We start from the raw sequence: 21,505 nt of genomic DNA, 5'->3' as shown, positions 1-21,505 counted from the left end.
CAAGGACAATGATGAGTCCTAGGGAGGCAGAGCTCGGTGGCTCTTCCCACTTTCCAGGAATAGAAAATGGTACTGGGAAAAGTGATTTCTTGGCTTTTCTCTTTTAACCTGGATAGTATTTTTCATCCATGACAGATAAATACATTAGCTTGCCCAGATACTTTTAAGTATTGTCACGTGCTCCCTAGTTCCAAGATATGAAGTGTTCAAGAGGCAGAACACCAGGGATTTGGATGAGAAGGGCACTGGAGGTTTATGGTGTATTTGTAATATTTGCATTACTTAGAAATATATAAGCAGAGCATTAGCAGGATGATCAATCTGCCTTCAGAAGGCAGATTTTGCATAAACTGTGGCTCCCCCCTACAGGCTCCACCAGCTAGACTGAAACTGTTAGAAGCTGGTGAATAGGCTCTCTCTGTCTCTGTCACACGCACACACATGCTTTTAGACCCAACCCCTGTAGGTGAATTGTCCACACAGGGAACCACCTACACACATTATTATTAGTCAAATAGAAGCAAACTCAAAGAGGCTTATTTCAGAGTAGACAAGCATAGGATTTTACAGTAAGAGATGTTTACTTAATTATTTGCAGGTAATTCTGTATTAAAGCTGCAAGACACTGCTAGCATTATTTTGATCTCTAATTTATTACTATTATGTTGAAAATCAGCGGCATAGCTGCACTTTTTTTAGACAAACCCCAAAGTTGTTGAGCTTTTTTGAGCCAAAAAACAAGATTTTTCAACTGACTCCTAAGATCCAGGACAAAGAACTGCCTTTCGGAAATCCGCACCCCCCCCCCGAAATCCCAGTAATGTCCAGGAAAATCCAGACGTATGGCAATCCTAGAATATGGCTATATTGGAATGATGGTAATATTGCTGTTGCAACCTACTTTAGGTCAAGTCACAACCCAGTAGTAAGTCCTAGTCCACCAACTGAAGACCAGTGTCCCGTCTGTTCATCCTGGTAGTACAGTTTTGTATATTGCATTGCCTTGAACGTTATTATGGCCCCAGACTTGTAAGCATCCATTCATTAATATAAGGCATAAGTTGTATTAATCAAAATTTAAGTGGGGAAGAGTCAGAGCTGAGTGGGAGAGCATCTGCTTTGCATGCATCAGTCCTTGGCATCTCCAGGTAAGGCTGGTGAAGACACCTGGAGACCCACTACTAGAAAGCTCAGACAAACATCTTTCCGCAGGGCCTGCAAGACAGAGCTGTTCCACCAGGCCTTTGGCCAAGGCACAGTCTGAGCCCCTCCTTTGGTAACCCTCACAGAACTCTAGCCCAGTGGTTGGCATTAATTTGATTTTGAACTGATTTTAAAATGAATTGATTTTAGAATGCTGTGTTACTTTTTTTGTTGTTAACCGCTCTGGGCCCGGCTTTGGCTGGGGAGGGTGGGATATAAATAAAATTTATTATTATTATCATTATTATTAAATACTGAGTTAGATGGACCAATGGACTGATTCAATATAAGACAGATCCTACCAATATAAGCCTATACATATTACAAAAAACCAAAAAACAAGCGGGGGCCTTTCTCTGGTGGCACTTGAGTTTTGGAATTCCCTCCCTCCCACCCACCTCAAATGTGACGGACACGAATTTTATTTGGTTTTAGCTACCAGTTAAAAGCTCATTTCTTTGTTGATGCTTTTGGTAGGGAGGGCTTGTGAGGAGGCGCAGTCAGCATTGATTGTGCTGTTTGCAGGAACAGTTAGGTACTACTATGCTGAGAATTTTAGTGTTGGTCACATGATACGATAGCAGTATGCAACAAGTTTCTATTTCATTAGGTGACCCTGCTCTGGGACAGAAATTAATTAAATAAAGCAAGCAAGGGGAAATACGTACTGAGTTACATTCCATTTGCCAGCTTATGGAGTTCTTAAATGTTTAAATTCAAACCAGAACACGGCTGCAACATTTCATGTAGCAAATTGGGAGAGCCCATCCTTGCAAACTGTTACATTCCATCAATTATCCTCATATTGCCCATGGTTGCTCTCCACTAGCACCTCAGCACCCACTTGTAAGGGTGGGGGAATTTGCTGTGCAATGGCTGAACAGTAACATTTCATTTTTGTGCCATAGAACGCAACAAGAAAAATACACTGGTAACAATAATGCTATTAATATTATCAATCCTTCTGAACATGCATTTCAAATAATATAGCTTCTTAAATCATTTTTAAGCAGAACAATTAAATTATCATTAATACGTATCTTAAAACATATAAAACTATACTGAAATGTTGGGGGACAAGAATTTCTCTGACAATACAGTAAGAATGGGGACCAAACTTAAAGAAAATTGTTTTGTCCATATCCTGTTTATTTCAATATTAAGCAATATTTTAATTTTGACATCACAGCCTATTTCCAAAGCTTATTTATCCTGTCACTAATATGAGGAGGCAATAGGTGAGTTTTCAGTTTCTGGGAAAACAACATCCTCGCTGCAATGATCATCTCTAGATTAGTTGTAGTCTAAATATTCTCTTCGGATTAAAGTGTAATTTAGTAACAATAGCAGAACTCATAACATAGAAATTTACAAAATTAACATCTAACTGTTATTGTTATTGTAAGTAACTTCCTTATCCTTATTCATCACACTTAGTACAACTGAAGTTAAATACCACCTTGACATTACTTTCAAGCAGTTTTCTCTTATAGTTTGATTTTTAAAAAAGAATGAGCTCTAGCAATTTCCTGATTTCCATGGGGATCCTATTTCCAGTATCCCGCACCCATTTAAACATGTAATGAGGATTCTCATTCACAATCATACCTCTGTTTCACAAAATAAATTCAAAACAATTTTTATCTTTTTAGGACAGTATCCTCAAACTGTTAAATCTCTTAAGAACCTATTAAATATAAAATTCTTTTAAATCTCTTAAGAATCTCTTAAACGTCATGTAACAACACAGTGTATATGAAGTATTTAAACCATCATAAATTCTCAGGATGCAAATAGTTTCTAATTGTTGAGTAACTGCTCATATTTCTGGTTTTTATTAATCTTTCTATCTAATCAGGTTGTTTGTCCAGCATCAAATGTCAAAGTCTGATAAAATCAGGTGAAATAGTGGGCATTACATTCCCATATCTTTAACACAGTAGATACAGTTTTTGACTGTTGTTCTACAAGTTCTATCTTCCTACAGTATTTTGTGCAATGTGATTTTAGTAAATAATGATACATGTTGTTCAACAGTGTCCTATACAAGTACAGGCCCTCTTGTCTCACACCTTGGATTATCCCAAGTCCTTTTTGCATAATGATAACCAGGTTTCTTCTGTGCTGTATAGATGCAATATACTGCAGCAAAGGAAAGTTGGCTTCTAAACTTGGTCTTGCTACTTTGCGGTATAATTCTGGCTTCTCCTCTGCCTAGCGGAGCAGGTGTGCAGGTGAGCAATGGCATGACCTGCACTTGCACCTTCTGCAACCTGAAAAGCCCCCCCCCCGCCCACTTTTTCAGTTACAAGAGACAGAAACCTGTGTTTAGGATAGCCCCAACCAAAGAAAAAGATGCCCCAATAGCTCCAATTAAATCCTTCCTCTGTTGCAATGAAGTACTCTGGCAGGCTTGAGAGCTTGGGCCTTAGAAGCTGCCTGTCAAGAAGGAAGCTCCCTCTACAACAGAGACTGGAAGCAGGAGAAGAACAGAGCTCTCAACTGCAGTAAGCTTGTTTTGGAAATTGGCAAGGCTAGGTGGTGGGTCTGGCTTTCAAAGGAGCCAGCAGATGCAGCACAAGCCCCATTATATTGGAAGGGCAGCACTCCGTCTTTTTTCAAGAGACCACTCTGTATGGTTATACTTTCTATCCTTACCTTTACCCTTTGCGTATAACTACCGGAAACCCATTTGGTTGTTAAGTTACAGCTCTTGTGTGAACCTTATTGGGGATTCCTCTCCTACAACTCTTCCCCTCTTTCTTCTCAAATAAGCTTATTGATTTAAGGATCCTATGCTCTTTTAAAATGTGTGTGGGGGGGTATTGGGTTGTTGTTGTTATTTTGATTATGTATTGGGTGGTTTTATATTTTGATTTTATTCTGTGAACTGCCCTGAGACCTGCGGGTAGAGGGTGGTATAATTAATAAATTAGTTAAGTTTTTTTGAGATCAAGGGGGCTCCTGACCCTGCCAGGCTATGATGTGGTGGCAGCTGAACTATGCAAAACTGAAACTGGTTGATGGGAGAGCCCAGCTGAGAATTTATCTGTAGTTGAAAGCAAAGTATACCCAAACAGATGAGACATATTCACAAACAGAACCACATTTATTATTCATTATGATTCATGATGGTTTCCCCTCATTCTTCTTCTTCCAGTTAAATCAGGGCTAAACATGCACGCACCTTTGCACTTATACCTTAAAAACATTTGGTTTGTGGATTAGGACAGTGACCCAGTGAGCTCATTGCTAGGCAGAGATTTGAACCTGGGTACTGTATATATTTAAAGAAGATAAATAAATAAGTTAATTTGCATATGTGTAAGATATTAAAAATAAATTTAAGGAACTGCAGAAAGAGGGAGAAAGGAAGTCAAGTTTTAAAATGTGAAAATGATTGTGAAAACAGTGAAATGTATATATCTGAAAAGTATATATATAATAAAATAAAATAAAGAAGTTGCTCCACAGCACAAAAAATAATAATACAGGGATCCCTTGTGATAAGGAGCAGAACACGATGTTTGTATATAAAAATATGATGGGCGTGGGAGGCGTGTGGTCTTCCAGATGTGACTGCAGGCCCAACTCCTATCCTAACAGCACAGAAGCCATGTATGTGTATGTGTGTAAATTTGTGTGTGTGTAAAGAATAATTTATTTGTACCCCACCCATCTGACTGGGTGTACAGTGGTACCTCTAGTTGCGGACATGATCCATTCTGGGGTGCCGTTCACACCCCAAAATGTCCGCAACTGGAGCGGCGCTTCTGCGCAAGCGTGGAGCGCGATAGAGTGCTTCTGCACATGTGTGAAGTGCGCAAAACGCTTCTGCGCATGCGGCGATACCCGGAAATATATGCTTGCCGCGTTTGCAAGCCGAAAAGGCGCAACATGAACTTAACGAAACACGAGGTATGACTGTGTATGTGTACATACACACACACACACACACAATGTGTGTGTGTTTATATATTTATATATATATATATATATATATACACACACACACACACACACACACAGAGTATGTGTATCTATATGTGTGTCTGTGTGGAGAGAGCCGTGACTTTAATGCCAAAGTACGACCGCAGGCATTTCACAGCCCTGCCACATAAACCTATTGACAGGCATGCGAGGTGGGAAGGCAGAGAAGCGATTTGACTCGAGTCAACTTCGGGCTACGGAGCAACCTTGAGGAAGGAAAGATTTCGGGGACTGAAGTTACCTCACATGGGACTTGGGGGGGGGGAGGTGGCATGGGAGAGAAAAAAACAGCGCATGCGTCGCCGAGCGCTCAGAAACCGGCAGCTCTTTACGTGAGCGGCTACTCCCCTCCCCCCCCGCGCTCTCTCTCTTCCTCCCTCCCTTCTCTCTTACCTTCAGCCCCGCCAACCGCTTCCCCGTCCTCACCGCCCCGCTCCACGCGCGGCTCCCGAGCAGCACGCGCCCAACCGCCGCCACTACCATATTTGCTAAGGGAGAGAAGGGCGGGGCAAACGGAGAGACCCCTCCCCTATCTGCCGTATTCCGTTCAGCGGTCCTCCAACTGTCGCACACGCAGCAGCACGACGGCGGAGACGTCCCTCCTGATTGGCCGCAAAACGCGACGGGCGGGCGGGCGGGCGGGGGTGTTGGAGGGATGAAAAGAGGACGCTCCGCCCTCAGGAGGAGTCATGTGACTCTCGAGCTGTGAAGCGGCAAAGCCACTCATAGTTATGTAGCCGCGCGTGCAACATAAGTCTGAGTGGGAAGGGGAGCAGCATATATATATTTTGCTTGCCTGTTTCTGTTTAGAACCCCGGGGAGCCGCAAAACCCCGAGGAAGGAGGAAAGGCTGCTATTTTTTCAGGACTGTCCGCAGTTGCCAGATGTTTAGAAGAAAAATAATGAGTGGCTGCTGTGTAATCTCCCAACCGTTGGATATTCAGCATTATTAAGGAACATCTATGGATAACCGACTGGATCTTCAGTAGTTCTGCAATAAAAAAAAGTAGATAGGGTTGCAGGTGGCTGGTGTGTCTACCTACACACTGTGTCTTTAAAACGAATTCAAAGCACGTTTTCTGCCCCCTCCCCCCCCAGATTTCTAGGTACTGTAGTTTGTTAAGTGGTGCTGGGAATTGTAATTCTGTGCAGGGTGAACTTCAGCTCCCAGAATTCTTTGAGGGGGTGGGGAACGTGCTTCCAATGCTTCTTCGTGTCTTGTTATTGTTCATTTTTAGGATACACACACTGTAGTTTCAGGGCTGGGAAAAGGTAAATTAAGGCTGCCATCTTATTCACGTTTGCCTAGGAGTATAGGACTGAGTTAAACCTGGAAATGTGCAAGAAGGGATGCAAATTTGCGTGAACCATAAAATTTGTGCTTCTTGGGGTCAGTTGGCATTCTGGGGAAATGCCCAAATGTAATGAAGTCCGCATCTTTCCCCGCTTAGTTGAAATTTTTTTTTTTTTTTTTTTTTTTTTTGCGTGATGCAGCATTGAAAAGGAAAAACAGCCAGTAATAGTCACTCAACATTTATTACCAACACTGTTTCCTAACAGTCAATCCTTCGGCCCAGGGAACTCTGGGAACTGGGGCTCTGTGAAGTAACGAGGGAGACCATAGCAACTTTCTGCACTCTTAAAAAACTACAGGATTCGGGGGGGACAGACAGACCCATGACTGTATAAAATGGTATAATACTGCTTGTATAGTACTGCTTGTATAGTGTGTATAGTACAGTGTATAGTGTGTAAATGAATAGTGCAGATGATGTCTGTATTAAAATTCCAAAAAACAAAATCTTCAAACAATTTACCACTGATGGTATGCTAAGCAGACCTGGATTTATCCATGTTTGCAAGACGGAACTGCAGCAAAGTGAAGAACAAATGCTTCTGGAATCCATAGTTCTGCAATGAGTGACATCCAGTATTGATTTCAGTAGATCTACTCTATATATGAATAATGTCAGATACTGCCCAAAATGTTGTGGCGACTGTTAATCAAATGCCTGATTTGACCTCCAGAAAATGGTGCAACCTGCTGGGACGTCATATGTATTTAAGTTGTTTGATTTTTAAAATAATAATTTTATTGGGCTTTAGCTGCTTTGGGAACCTGTAGGTCGAAAAGCAGCATATATTGAATAAATACAGTGGTACCTCGGGTTAAGAACTTAATTCATTCTGGAGGTCCGATCTTAACCTGAAACTGTTCTTAACCTGAGGTACCAGTTTAGCTAATGGGGCCTCCTGCTGCCGCTGCACTGCCACCACACAATTTTTGTTCTCATCCTGAAGCAAAGTTCTTAACCCGAGGTACTATTTCTGGGTTAGCGGAGTCTGAAACCTGAAGTGTCTGTAACCTGAAGCGTCTGTAACCCGAGGTACCACTGTTAAATAATAAATCAAAGGCTCTGGCTCAGAGAGCGCATGCCTTCTAACCTACAGACAGATGGGGAAGCAGTAACATGAAATCTAAGAACCTCGCAATCAGTTGCTATCCAATCTACAGCCAAATACCACGTCACTATTGTATTTCCAATATATTCACTCTCCCTTTTCCAGAAGATGTTGGCATCTTAACTGCATAATTGCAGCTAAATGTAGTGTACAATTTCTGTCTGGGGATATTGAGTGCAAACCTCTTTCCCGTTAGAAAGAATGACCAGTGCATATTACATCCAGCAACGCCTCCGTCATTCCAATTGCTGTATAGGCTGCCCCTCTTGCCAGGGAAGCCAGCTGCAAATTCAAATGCGCCTGCGTTAATGGGAAAGATTTCAAACGCAGGTAGTTAGTTTAAAAACTGCCATTTCTTTTGCATGCACTGATAAAAATCAACATTTATTCAATGTGCAATTTCCTTGATTACTTTGAATATTTTTGACTTTTCAGAAATGACACCACACCTATCTGTGAGCTCTGTACACTGGTTTTGGTTTATTCAAATGCCCTTTCTACAGACCTCAATTTCAGGTTCTTCCCTACTAGGATTGCAAGCCTAGAGAGAATTAATGATCAAGAATGTAATATCTGGATCAGAGGATTTCTTTCTGTTTCAAGTGTACAGCAATTACGATTAAAAAATATGCTTGGCACAGAAAAAGAACAATGTTTTATCATTTTTGCATAAATGTAACATTACAAGAGGGACGCGGGTGGCACTGTGGGTTAAACCACAGAGCCTAGGACTTGCCAGTCAGAAGGTCAGCAGTTCGAATCCCCGCAATGAAGTGAGCTCCCATTGTTCGGTCCCAGCTCCTGCCAACCTAGCAGTTCGAAAGCACGTCAAATTGCAAGTAGATAAATAGGTACCACTCCGGCGGGAAGGTAAACGGCGTTTCCGTGTGCTGCTCTGGTTTGCCAGAAGCGGCTTAGTCATGCTGGCCACATGACCCGGAAGCTGTCCGCTGGCTCCCTCGGCCAATAAAGCGAGATGAGCGCTGCAACCCCAGAGTCGGCCACGACTGGACCTAATGGTCAGGGGTCCCTTTACCTTTACCCAACATTACAAGCTTGTGACACTGAATAAAAGAAAACCTGCATGATGTTTAGGCTACAAAACAGTGGAGATGGGTGACCTCCAATTTGTGTTGGAGGTCATCGAGTTTCATCTCTGGATCTAATCCGTGCCTGGCCCCTTCTAGAATTCTGAAGCTGCAGGTCACTGTTGATTTCAGAGGTCAGCTACCTCATACAGCGGCAGGAGAAAAAGACTTGTGGCTCTCCAGCTTCTGTGTTGGTGGGATTCTTAACTCTCATCAACTGCAACCGTCAAAGCCAATGGTCAGGGATGAAGGGAGTTGTAGGAGACGTTGTTACAGAAAACAGTTCAGAGAAGTAAAAATAGAGTAGACTGGCCTTTGCCCCTTCTCTACCAAACAGACCCTACGCCAAACTGATAAAACCACACAATTCTCAAATCTTTTTGCTTCTCATTCTGAAAATAAATATGATTCTGATAACAACGTTATACTGTCATATGGATGCCCCATCTGTAACTTTGGTTCTCTGAAATCCTATGGTTTCCTTTGGTGCTTTCTCTTGACATTTGAATAAAGAGGGACTGAATGGTGGTTCTGGTGGGGCTATTCCTTCCACATCTCCGTCCATTGTCTCTTTGCCACTTTTCTTGATAGGCCTATTACTCTTGTCTTGATACAGGAATTTCCCCTCCAATCTTGGCAGGGCCATTTCTTCATCTTCACCTGATAATGATCTCCTTTTCCCCCGCTCACAGTGCTACAGCATTTTCCTTAAAAAAAAAACAACAGAGACATGTACTTTACTCCTAAATAAGAAATTGGATGATAGCAGTACTTTCTTATAGTGTCATTTCTTCCCTGGATCAAATTAGTCTTTTCTGTAATAGAGCCATGGAGCCATGTGGCGTTTCAACAGGACAGAGCCGTTAAGAACACAAGAGTCCTGCTGGATCAAACCAAAGGCTTATCTAGTCTGGCATCCTGTTTTCACAGTGGCCAACCCACAAGCAGGATCTGAATGTGTTATGTACTGAGTTGAATAGGATCCAAAATGCAGCAGTCTGTTTAGTCCTAGAACAATAGGATTCAGAATGCAGTAGTCTGATTGGTCCTAGAACAATGCAGCAGTATGATTGGTCAGCAGGAGCCACCCAATCCAGCTCCAGGTGGAAGTGAATCCGCAACCTGATTGGCCTACAGGAGAATCCCGGAATTAGCCAACCATGTGCAGCCCATTGTGTAAATAATGTATGTAAAGCAGATATTGTGGGGGAACTTCCATTCCTCCTCACCACTATGAGCTGAAAAAAGAGCATGAAATCCACTCTCGACTCTGAGTATATTTCAGAATGCAATAGCACTCTCTTTGCCCAAGTTCCCCATTAATTGGTGTTCAGATGCATACTGGCATAATGCAAGCCATAGTGACTAGTAGAGCTTTATGCTCCAGGAATTTGCACTAACTCCCTTTTTAAGCTACCCACGTTGGTGGCTAGCACTACATCACGTGGCAGCAAATTCCAAAACTTAACTACGGTGGTACCTCGGGTTACATACGATTCAGGTTACATACGCTTCAGGTTACAGACTCCGCTAACCCAGAAATAGTACCTCGGGTTAAGAACTTTGCTTCCGGATGAGAACAGAAATTGTGCTCCGACAGTGAAGCGGCAGCAGGAGGCCCCATTAGCTAAAGTGGTGCTTCAGGTTAAGAACAGTTTCAGGTTAAGAACGGACCTCCGCAACAAATTAAGTACTTAACCCGAGGTACCACTGTATATGCTCTTTGAAGAAGTGCTTCTTTTTGCCAGTCCTGTTCTGAATCATTAGGAAAGGTAGATTGTGCTTCTGATTACCTTTAATAATAATAATTTTGTTATTTATACCCCACCCATTTGACCGGTTGCTCCAGCCCCTCTGGGTGGCTTCCAACAGAATATACTACCGAGAAAGCCCTTTGTAACCTCACCTTTGTATTACTTGGATTTTCAAGCAGCAGTTCTCAGATAAAAGAGGGGAAGGAGAACTGGGAATGTAACCATGAGTCCCTGAGGAGGACTCTTCTTAAGATCCCATAGGGCTTTTAGGATGCAATTCCAGATAATCTCTTACCTCAGTGCTGATTTGTAGATTGCAACCAGTATGCACCCAGACTTGTCTTGTGATCTGATAGGGTTTAAAGCTGCATTCCAGTGTCCTGGAGGTTCTGCTAAATATGATTAGAAAGGACCAATTGGTTAAAGGTATACAAGTGGGAGCTAAACAGTACAAACTGAAAGCTTTTGCTGACGATTTGGTATTGACTTTACAGGAGCCAGAAGCTAGTACTAAAAGGGTATTGGAATTGATTCAAGAATTTGGTCAGGTAGCAGGTTTTAAGTTGAACAAGATGAAAACTAAGGTTTTAGAGAAAAATCTAACTGTGATTGAGAGAGATAAGTTTCAGAAGGAGACAGGATTAACATTGGTTAAGAAAGTGAAATACTTAGGGGTAAACATGACTGCCAAGAATGTGAATCTATTTAAGGATAACTATGAAAAATGTTGGACTGAAGTGAAAAAGGATTTAGAGATATGGTCAAATTTGAAGTTATCATTGTTAGGCCGAATTGCAGTGATAAAAATGAATGTATTGCCAACGATGCTGTTTTTGTTTCAAACATTGCAAATTCTAGACAAAATGGACTGTTTCAAGAGGTGGCAGAGAGATATTTCTAGATTTGTCTGGCAGGGCAAGAAGCCTCGAATAAAATTTAAGATATTAACTGATGCTAAAGAAAGAGGTGGATTTGCCCTGCCAGACCTTAAACTTTATTATGAATCACCTGCATTTTGCTGGCTGAAAGAATGGCTGCTTCTTGAAAACACTGATGTGCTGGATCTGGAAGGTTTTAACAATGTATTTGGTTGGCATGCATATTTGTGGTACGACAAGGTTAAAGCACACAAAGTGTTTAAAAACCATATTGTTAGAAAAGCACTGTTTAATGTTTGGATGAGATACAAGGATCTGTTAGAAAATAAAACCCCAAGATGGTTGTCACCAATGGAAGAGAAGGCTCAGAAAAAACTCAATATGGAGGCCAAATGGTCGAAATATTGGGAAATTTTGGAACAAGATGGAGACAGAATAAAATTGCAGAGTTTTGAAAAATTAAAAAATAGAGTGCGAGATTGGCTCCATTACTACCAAATAATGGAGGTATATAACACAGATAAAAATTGGGCTTCCAGGTGGAAAAATCAAAATTGGAAACAGAATTGTTAGATCCCAAAACTAAGAACTTGTCAAGAATGTATAACTTGCTGTTGAAATGGAACACTCAGGATGAAATGGTGAAATCTGCTATGATTAAATGGGCACAAGATGTTGGACATAACATTATGATGGCTGACTGGGAACAGTTATGGAACACAGGTATGAAATTTATGGCATGTAATGCCCTAAGAGAGAATTTAATGAAAATGATTTACAGGTGGTACGTGACACCAGTCAAGCTTGCAAAAATTTATCATTTGCCCGAAAACAAATGTTGGAAATGTAATGAGACTGAAGGTACATTCTTTCACCTTTGGTGGACATGCCCAAGGATTAAGACATTCTGGGAGATGATCTATAATGAAATGAAAAAGGTATTTAAATATACCTTCCTGAAGAAACCAGAGGCCTTTCTCCTGGGCATGGTCGGCCAATTGGTGCCAAAGAAGGATGGAACATTTTTTATGTATGCAACAACAGCAGCAAGAATACTTATCGCAAAGTATTGGAAGACTCAAGATTTACCCACCTGGGAAGAGTGGCAGTTGAAGTTGATGGACTACATGGAATTGGCGGAAATGACTGGCAGAATCCAAGACCAGGGAGAAGAGATGGTGGAAGAAGATTGGAAGAAATTTAAAGATTATCTAAAGAAATATTGTAAAATTAAGGAAAGTTAGAAAGATGTTGGAATGAAGTTACATGGCTTTAACAGAAATGCTATAAAGAATTAAGTACAATAGATTGTAAATGGATTAAAGGAAAAAATAATGTTAGAATTTGTTAAGTTAAATGATAGGACAGAAAATTGAGGAAGATGGAAAGGATTTGCTGAAACAATTAATCAAAGTGGAATACAAAAAAAGGGAGGTGTGAGGAGGCCGCTGAAACAAGTAAATGAAAGTTAACAACATTGAAAGTATTGGATGTGTTTTTTAAAAATTGTTTTTGTTTTATTTTTGTTATGTATATGTAGTATTTTTGTCTTTGTAATGTATTGTATGGTTTTGTTATGTTTAATTCTTTTTCTTTTCTTTCTGTAACTTTTAAAACTTTAATAAATATTATTATTTTTTTTAAAAAAAATAAAGCTGCATTCCAGAAAGGTGTCTAACAGCCAAACCACTCATGATGTGGGAGAACTATGATAAGATCTCCCAATATTTTCCTTTTGTTCAGCCACTTCTGGTAGGCAGCCTGTTTGTTTGCTTAGGCAATTATTGGGGGTATGGAGAAAAAGATAGGTTTAACCATTCCACACATGTTGTTGTTGTTTAGTCGTTTAGTCGTGTCCAACTCTTCCTGACACCATGGACTAGAGCATGCCAGGCACTCCTGTCTTCCACTGCCTCCCACAGTTTGGTCAAACTCATGTTGGTAGCTTCCAGAACACCCTCCAACCATCTCATCCTCTGTCGTCCCCTTCTCCTTGTGCCCTCAATCTTTCCTAACATCAGGGTCTTTTCCAGGGAGTCTTCTCTTCGCATGAGGTGGCCAAATTATTCCACACATACCCTGTGCCATTTTCCCATTCTCATGTACACCCAAGCTGTTGTTCTCTGCTGGGGGAAATGGAGTGAAGCATACAAGCCATAGGTCCAGATCTCATAGCTGTGACTTAATCCTTTGAGTGTTTACACTGGTACTAACCCTTTGCCAATTCTCTGGCGCTTCTGAGCCTGCCTTCATATTGGCCTCTGGAAGCTACACCAGAATGTTAGAGGACCCTCTATGGTTTTTTCTGGACCGGTGTAGCAAAATGATCTCAGGTCAGAATGGAATGGAATGGAAAATCCAAAATGCATATGTACAGAATCACATAGCATGGCATTCTTAGAATCAGCATTACTCATAATAAGTATGAGCTTTATCTTGAAGGTCACTGCAGTTTGGTTAGTTTCTCCAGCAGAAGTTTAAGGATTTGTAATACAAACCTATCTATCTATCTATCTAACCTAAAGACCTTGGCTTTCACTCTTATGCTTTCTACACTTTAGGCAATGCAATAGTAATGTCTCCGATACCCAGTCAGATTAATTTTGAATGAAAACTGCCTATTTTTCCTATAAAATATTTGGACATACTGCCCAACCATAGTAATGTGTGTATAAAAATAAATGTGGATAACTCCATCAGAACCCGTTTCTTATCCATTATGTATATAAAGGAAACATGAAATTAATATTTGCTGTATTCAGTAATATTTGCTGTACATTCCTTCCCTGCAGTCTTTTGCTGCTGAAAAATTTGTGATGGCTTTCTAACTCCTGATGTTAATCAAGTGTGTGTGTGTGTGTGTGTGTGTGTGTGTGTGTGTAAAATCAGGCATATTATGCAGCTCTACAAGATGCTTTCCACACAGTTTGTTTTGAAATATTATACACATCTCATTTCTTAGACTGATTATATGCTTATTATTTGAGGTTATACTGACAGAGAAATAGCTTTCTCAATGGAACCGTAAAACAGCTGATTACTTCCTGAAGTACCTCTTTAAATAAGAGCCCTCCCAATAAAATACCTTTAACAAATTCCTTTAATCTTGGAATACAGCTTTTAATCACCTTCAAGAGCTGATGCTGCAGCCTCCGAAAGGGCAAAAATGACCGTCTCCAGACTGATATATCTTTTGAGCTTTAAAACTAATGTTTTTCTGGTGTCTTGCTTTAATTAATCACCTGTAATTAAAATAGATTTATTTGCATTCTTTCTTGATTTGGAGTGGGAGATTTGAAGGTGTATGCTTCACCCCCACGATGTTGATAGGTAATACTGCTCATATCTATAACAGTAAACAAATAGATCTCAATGGTTTAGTTGTTGGAAAGTCAAGGCACACTAGTCCACATGATAATATTCTCTACAGCACAACGGCTACCTCCTCTTCCTCCTTCATTTTAAAATAATGTTTAACTAGATTTTGGATCAGTTTTAGGGATAAGTTGTGTCAGGGTTTCTGGGAGAAGTGAGGAGATGGCAGAGGAGACGGAAAGCGAGTGGGAGGAGGGAGAGAGAGACGAGGAAGAAGATGACGGAATTCGAAGGGAATCTATGAGCCTAAGCAGTGAGTCAGAGGATTCCCAAAAGGGAGCTAGCATGATCAGGCGAAAAGCAGGAGAAGAGAGAAGCTGTGAAAAGTCAGGGAAGGAGGGGAGAAAGCCCAGTGAAGCACAGACGCTGTCAGAGGGGTCTCAGCCGGAACGGAGTAAAGGGGGTGGAGTTGTCAGCCTCTCGGAGGGAGGAGGAACAGGAGAAAACAGAGAGAGGGGGTTGGAGCAAGGTGTTCAGCCGGAAAGGGTAGAGAGTGGAACAGGGGGCAGTATAGAGGACGAAGGAAAGGTCAAAAGCAACGTACGCGCGCCAAGTTCAAACATAGAGGCGCGCGGAAGTGGGGAAAGCTCAGAGGAGGAGCCCGGCCCCAAAGCCAGAAGGAGGGGGCAGGAGGCGGCAGAGGATTCAGCCTCAGGCGAATCCCGGAAAGAGAGAACCCAGGGGGGCAGAAAGACCCTGCGGAAAAGAAAGGAGAGGAAGAGGTGGTCTAGAGCCAGGCTATTAAGTTGGTGTGGAGGAGGGGAGGAGTCAGAGGGGGACTTCGGCGGTCTAACGTGACAGACGTACAGCCACAATGCTGAACTGTGAAAGAAGCAATTATCTTCAATAAACTTTTCCTGTAAGTAAACTACAACGGAGTAAGGTCTCTCGTGAGCTGGGACCCACCTGGGTGGCTGTGACAGAAAGTCCCCCTCCCTCTGAAAGCAAAAATTTTTTTTTGCGAAGCTCACGAACGGGGCAGCCATGAGTGCTGAGGAACAGCTGGCTGCACTCCGGGATCAGATTACCACTCTCACAACGGCAGTCATTGCTTCGCAGAAGAAGAATGCTGACTTGGAGAAAGCGTGCCAGGATTTGCAAGCAAGGTGGGAAAATGCGGACAAGGCGGGGACCCCGGGCTCCAGAGCGGAGGGCATTGCGCTTGGAAGGAGGGGGGGTGCCCTAGTTTCGCATTTTAATGGCAACTTGCAAGACTATCCCAACTTCAGGGCAGATGTCGTGTATGCACTGCATTTACTCCGTCATGATTTTAGAGATGAGGAGGAGAGAGTGGGATTTATTGTTTCGCACCTGCATGGGGAGGCCAGGGCTTGGCTACGCAATCTGTGGCGCGAAGATGGACCAGCCCGTCGCAATGCAGATGCGTTTATCAAGGCAATGGATGCTTGTTTTCAATCCTCTGTGGATAAGGACATTGCGCGCCGGCAGATGCACGGGCTGAGGCAGGGGAGAGCCACTGTACGCCAATATCATTCTAAATTTTTTGCATTGCTCACCGCCTTAGATTGGCCGAAGGACAGTCTACCGGTCAGGGATCTTTTTTGGGAGGGATTGAGCCCCTCCGTCAAGGATGAGATCGCAAGGGGGGACAGACCCCAGACCCTGGAAGACGTGGTGCAACGGGCTTTGGCTATAGGAATTCGACATGAGGGACGTCCGTGGCACGAGGAGGGGGGGCCCCAAGCGCGCGCGCAAGCAAAAGCTCTCCCTTTTGTGCACAGGGATTTCAGCCGTGCGCACCCCTCACCAATGGGGAAGGAAGGCGAAGAGCCAATGGAGATTGGTGGTGCTAGGGCTCAAAAGCCATCCCAGAGCCCCATCCCTGCTGCAGCCAAAGCGAAGCCTCCTAGAGGGACCAGGAAGTGTTACATCTGCGACAGTGCACACCATATGGCGAAAGAGTGCCCCCAGAGGCTCCAGAAGCACACTGCAGCACTAGCAACTGTGACAGCAGAGGTGCAATCAGAGGAGCAGCTTCAGGGAAACTGCAGTGCCTGGCTGGAAGCAGAGCTACTGGGGCTCAGCCAGGCGGATCTGTAGAGAAGTCCCCAGCATCCTTGCAGCGCATGGACCCTTTACCTCCCAAACCAGCAGTTTTACTCACAGCAACACTCCAGCTGCCTGATGGGCGACTTCTCGAGGTTCCAACAACCATCGATTCGGGAAGCAACGCCGATTTCGTGGGATTACAGTTCGTCAAGCAGCATAACATAGCGCTCCTGCCTGCAACGACGCCTCTGAACGTGGTCACGGTAGACGGCAGGAAGTTGCTGGGGGGGCAAGTGGTGCAGCAAACCCCTCCCATGATGATGCAAATTGGAGACCATCGAGAGCTTATTAGTTTCAATGTCACCCACTTATCGGACACGCCCATCGTGTTGGGCATGAGTTGGCTGGACAGGCACAGTCCCGCGGTTGCTTGGTACCAGAGGCAGATCACCTTTTGTTCATCGTATTGCGCCCAGAATTGCATCCAAACCGATCAAGGAGGAGAAGCCGAACAGCAGCTGCATCTGAGTATGGTGCAAGCGGTTCCTCACAAGTACGCGGAGTTCTTGGAGGTTTTCTGAGAAAAGGAAGCTGACAAATTGCCGCCTCACAGACCTTACGACTGCGCGATTGACTTAGTGCCAGGCGCGCAGTTGCCAACTGCCAAGCTGTACTCCATGTCGGAAGACGAGCTGCAAGAGCTTCGGGAGTTCATAGAACACAACCTCAAGCGCGGATTCATCCAGGAATCTAAAGCAGCGGGAGGCAGTCCTGTTTTCTTTGTGAAAAAGAAAGACACGCCCCAGAAGAGGCTCATTGTGGACTACCGGTTCATAAACAGACTAACTAAGCCCAAGGCCTTCCCCATGCCCAAAATTGACGACCTTTTGGCTACAGTCAGGAGGGGGAAGATTTTTACCAAGCTGGATTTACGTGGAGCTTACAACCTCATCCGCATCAGGAAGGGCGACGAGTGGAAGACGGCCATGTTCACTCCTTTGGGCACGTACGAATACAGAGTTATGCCCTTCGGTCTACAAAATGGCAGCCATGTTTTCCAAGCATTCATGCATCACGTCCTGGCAGGTCTCCTCTACAAGAAGTGTGTCTGTTTTCTCGACGATATCCTGATTTTCTCGGAATCGCCAGAGGATCACGATAAGGACGTGAAGGAAGTTCTGCAGAGGCTGAAGGAACACAGGCTGTACGCCAAGTTGGAGAAGTGCCAGTTTGATGTGAGAGAGGTAGATTTCCTTGGCTACAAGCTGTCCGACGAGGGACTGGCCATGGACAAGACTAAAGTCCAAGCGCTGTTGGACTGGAAAAGCCCTCGAAATCGGAAGGAGGTCCAGAGGTTCATCGGCTTTGCCAATTTTTATCGCAAGTTTATTAAAGGTTTTGCAAACGCGACGGCGGCAATCACTGACACCCTCAGTTCCAAGAAGAAGAAGTTCGTCTGGACCGAACAAGCAGAGCGATCCTTTCGGAAGCTTAAAAGCCTTTTCGCCTCCGAGGAGCAGCTGCTGCACGTGAATCCTGGCAGGCCCATGCGGGTAGAGACAGATGCATCAGACAGAGCAGTTGGGGCCGTCCTCTTGCAAGAGGATTCGCAAGGCAACTGGAGACCGGGTGCATTCTACTCCCGGAAGCTCAGCAAGACGGAGCGCAACTACACCATATGGGACAGGGAGTTGTTGGCCATTCATGCAGCTTTCAAAGCGTGGCGACACTTCTTGATAGGAGCCAAGCACACGGTGCAGGTCCGCACGGATCACAAGAACTTGGAGTATTGGCGGACGGCTAAATTGCAAACCCAACGACACATGCGCTGGGCGGAATTCTTTGCGGATTTCGATTTCAAAATAGAATACATCCCTGGAGACTCCAATGTTATAGCAGACGCGCTGTCCCGAAAGCCTCAATACCTGGAGGAAGTAGCTCCAATCGCAGCGAAGTACATTTTCGCACCGCAGGCGTGGACGTGCGCTACCATCGCAGTCGACCTGGACGCGGTGCGACGCGCGCTGCAAGAGGATCAGTTTGCACAATCCAAGATGGAGGAGCTCCGCAGAGGGTCGCCTGACAACAATGAGTTTCAGTTGCAGGATGGACTTTTGACTCGCAAGGGCGCCCTTTACGTGCCCACCGACGAGCTTCGCGCCACGGTTTTGCAACAATTGCACGATGCCCCGAGTGCGGGCCATTTCGGCAAAGAGAAGACGATGGAGTTGGTGGCAAGGGACTTTTGGTGGCCCCAGATGCGAGGAGAGGTGGCGGACTACGTAGCCAGGTGCGATATCTGCCAGAGGTCCAAACCAGTGCATCAGAAGCAGGCGGGATTGTTAGAACCGCTGGAGACACCGCAGCAACCGTGGGAGAGGGTAGCGTTGGACTTTGTTACAGACCTGCCCAGCTCCAGAGGTAAGACGGCGGTGTTAGTGGTTGTGGACTTGTTCACCAAGATGGCGCACTTCATTCCTTGTGCCAAGGTGGCGACGGCAGAACAGACCGCAAAGCTCTTCATCGATCACGTCTTCAGAGTGCATGGACTACCGCAGTCCGTCTTGTCCGACAGGGGGCGCCAATTTGTTTCCACTTTCTGGCGGAAGCTTCTGGGTATCTTGCACGTCAAGATCAACCTGACGTCGGCGAGGCATCCACAGACCAACGGTCAAGCGGAGAGGGTCAACGCGATCATGCAGCAGTACCTACGGTGTTACGCCAACCAGCGACCCGCGGCGTGGGTGGACTACCTGCCGATGGCTGAGTTCGCCTACAACAACACGAAGCACGCATCCACCGGGGTGACGCCTTTCTTCGCGAACTATGGACGTCATCCCAGAACCTTCCCGAGCTTTACAGCACCTGAAGGGGGGGGACCTCAAAATGCCGACCAGTTTGCAGCAGAGTTGCAAGAGGTGCACGAGGAGCTGCGGAGACATTTGGAGCTGGCAAAGCAGGCGTATAAGGTGCAAGCCGATAAACACAGAAGGGCGGGGGAAGACATTCAGGTTGGGGACTGGGTATGGTTAGCAGCCCACGCGATGCCGGCCAGGTCGTTGGCCAAAAAGAAGTTAGAACACAGGCAGCTAGGACCATATCAAGTTGAGGCTAAGATCAATCCGGTGGCTTTTCGCCTAGCCCTTCCGGAGGGCTCCAGGGTGCACCCGGTCTTTCATAGGTCGGTGCTCACTCCCTACAAAGCCCCACACAGGTTTCAAGAGTCAGAAGCACCTCCAGAGCCACGTAGAAGGGCGCCTGAGAGAGGGGAGTCGCCAAGACCAGAACCTCTTAATGAGGTCACAGAGATACTGGATTCACGATGGGGGGAGGAGGGAGTTGAATATTTTCTCGCCAGGGAAGGCACTCCAGTCTCTGCAAATAGCTGGGTGCCGGGTTACGCTTTGGACGAACCCCTGTTGAAGGAGGAGTTTCATGCAATTTTTCCGCACAAACCCATGCCCGAGGAGTATTTTGATGATTGGCTTTTCACGCCCACTTTGTCGGGCAGCACGTTCGGGGGTTTCTCCTCGCCCGAGGGCTCTACGCCCAAAACAAGCCCGACCAGGGATCCCCGCCTGGGGGGGGGAGAGACAAACCCTTATTGGTGGGTGGATCAGCCAAGGGAGGTATGGAGTCAGAGGTGGATGATAGGTCCTTGGCAGGCAGCGCCAGGAGAAGCAGTGAGGGAGGAAGAGACTGTGATGCCTTCAGGGGGGGAACCCGAGTTCGAACACACGTATACGGAGCTGCCAGAGGAGAAGATTGACGTGGACACCCGGTATCCTGAACCGACCCAGGAAGAACCACATTTCCCTCAACCTGCACCCAGCGACCGGGAGGGGGGAAGGGGGGGCTTCGAGGGGGGGATGGATGTCAGGGTTTCTGGGAGAAGTGAGGAGATGGCAGAGGAGACGGAAAGCGAGTGGGAGGAGGGAGAGAGAGACGAGGAAGAAGATGACGGAATTCGAAGGGAATCTATGAGCCTAAGCAGTGAGTCAGAGGATTCCCAAAAGGGAGCTAGCATGATCAGGCGAAAAGCAGGAGAAGAGAGAAGCTGTGAAAAGTCAGGGAAGGAGGGGAGAAAGCCCAGTGAAGCACAGACGCTGTCAGAGGGGTCTCAGCCGGAACGGAGTAAAGGGGGTGGAGTTGTCAGCCTCTCGGAGGGAGGAGGAACAGGAGAAAACAGAGAGAGGGGGTTGGAGCAAGGTGTTCAGCCGGAAAGGGTAGAGAGTGGAACAGGGGGCAGTATAGAGGACGAAGGAAAGGTCAAAAGCAACGTACGCGCGCCAAGTTCAAACATAGAGGCGCGCGGAAGTGGGGAAAGCTCAGAGGAGGAGCCCGGCCCCAAAGCCAGAAGGAGGGGGCAGGAGGCGGCAGAGGATTCAGCCTCAGGCGAATCCCGGAAAGAGAGAACCCAGGGGGGCAGAAAGACCCTGCGGAAAAGAAAGGAGAGGAAGAGGTGGTCTAGAGCCAGGCTATTAAGTTGGTGTGGAGGAGGGGAGGAGTCAGAGGGGGACTTCGGCGGTCTAACGTGACAGACGTACAGCCACAATGCTGAACTGTGAAAGAAGCAATTATCTTCAATAAACTTTTCCTGTAAGTAAACTACAACGGAGTAAGGTCTCTCGTGAGCTGGGACCCACCTGGGTGGCTGTGACAAGTTGTATCATGTGAGTACCTCTCCAAATAATGGATTTCTGATTCTCCACCCTCCTTATAACTGCAAGCCACACAAGGCCAC

The 21,505-nt window shown here is 45.1% G+C and overlaps 1 protein-coding gene across 2 annotated transcripts in view; it reads right to left on the bottom strand.

Annotated features, from left to right (window-relative positions):
- Positions 1-5,744, bottom strand: part of MRPS9 (mitochondrial ribosomal protein S9) — a 41,323-nt gene extending 35,579 nt beyond the window's left edge. The window contains exon 1 of one of the 2 annotated variants that reach the window (XM_081858255.1): positions 5,587-5,744. In XM_081858255.1, the coding sequence (XP_081714381.1) occupies positions 5,587-5,676 (90 nt within the window). In that variant the 5' untranslated portion in view covers positions 5,677-5,744. Of the gene's footprint in view, positions 1-5,434; positions 5,483-5,586 lie in introns of those variants that run through there. The other variant, XM_081858256.1, reaches the window with a different exon arrangement.
- Positions 5,745-21,505: the final 15,761 nt, after the last annotated feature.

The sequence above is a fragment of the Podarcis erhardii genome (genome assembly GCF_964252035.2).
Source record: "Podarcis erhardii genome assembly, chromosome: 4".
NCBI classification, from domain to species: domain Eukaryota; kingdom Metazoa; phylum Chordata; class Lepidosauria; order Squamata; family Lacertidae; genus Podarcis; species Podarcis erhardii.
The sequence above is the reverse complement of the archived record's forward strand: the minus strand, read 5'-3'. Positions and strand labels throughout refer to the sequence as shown.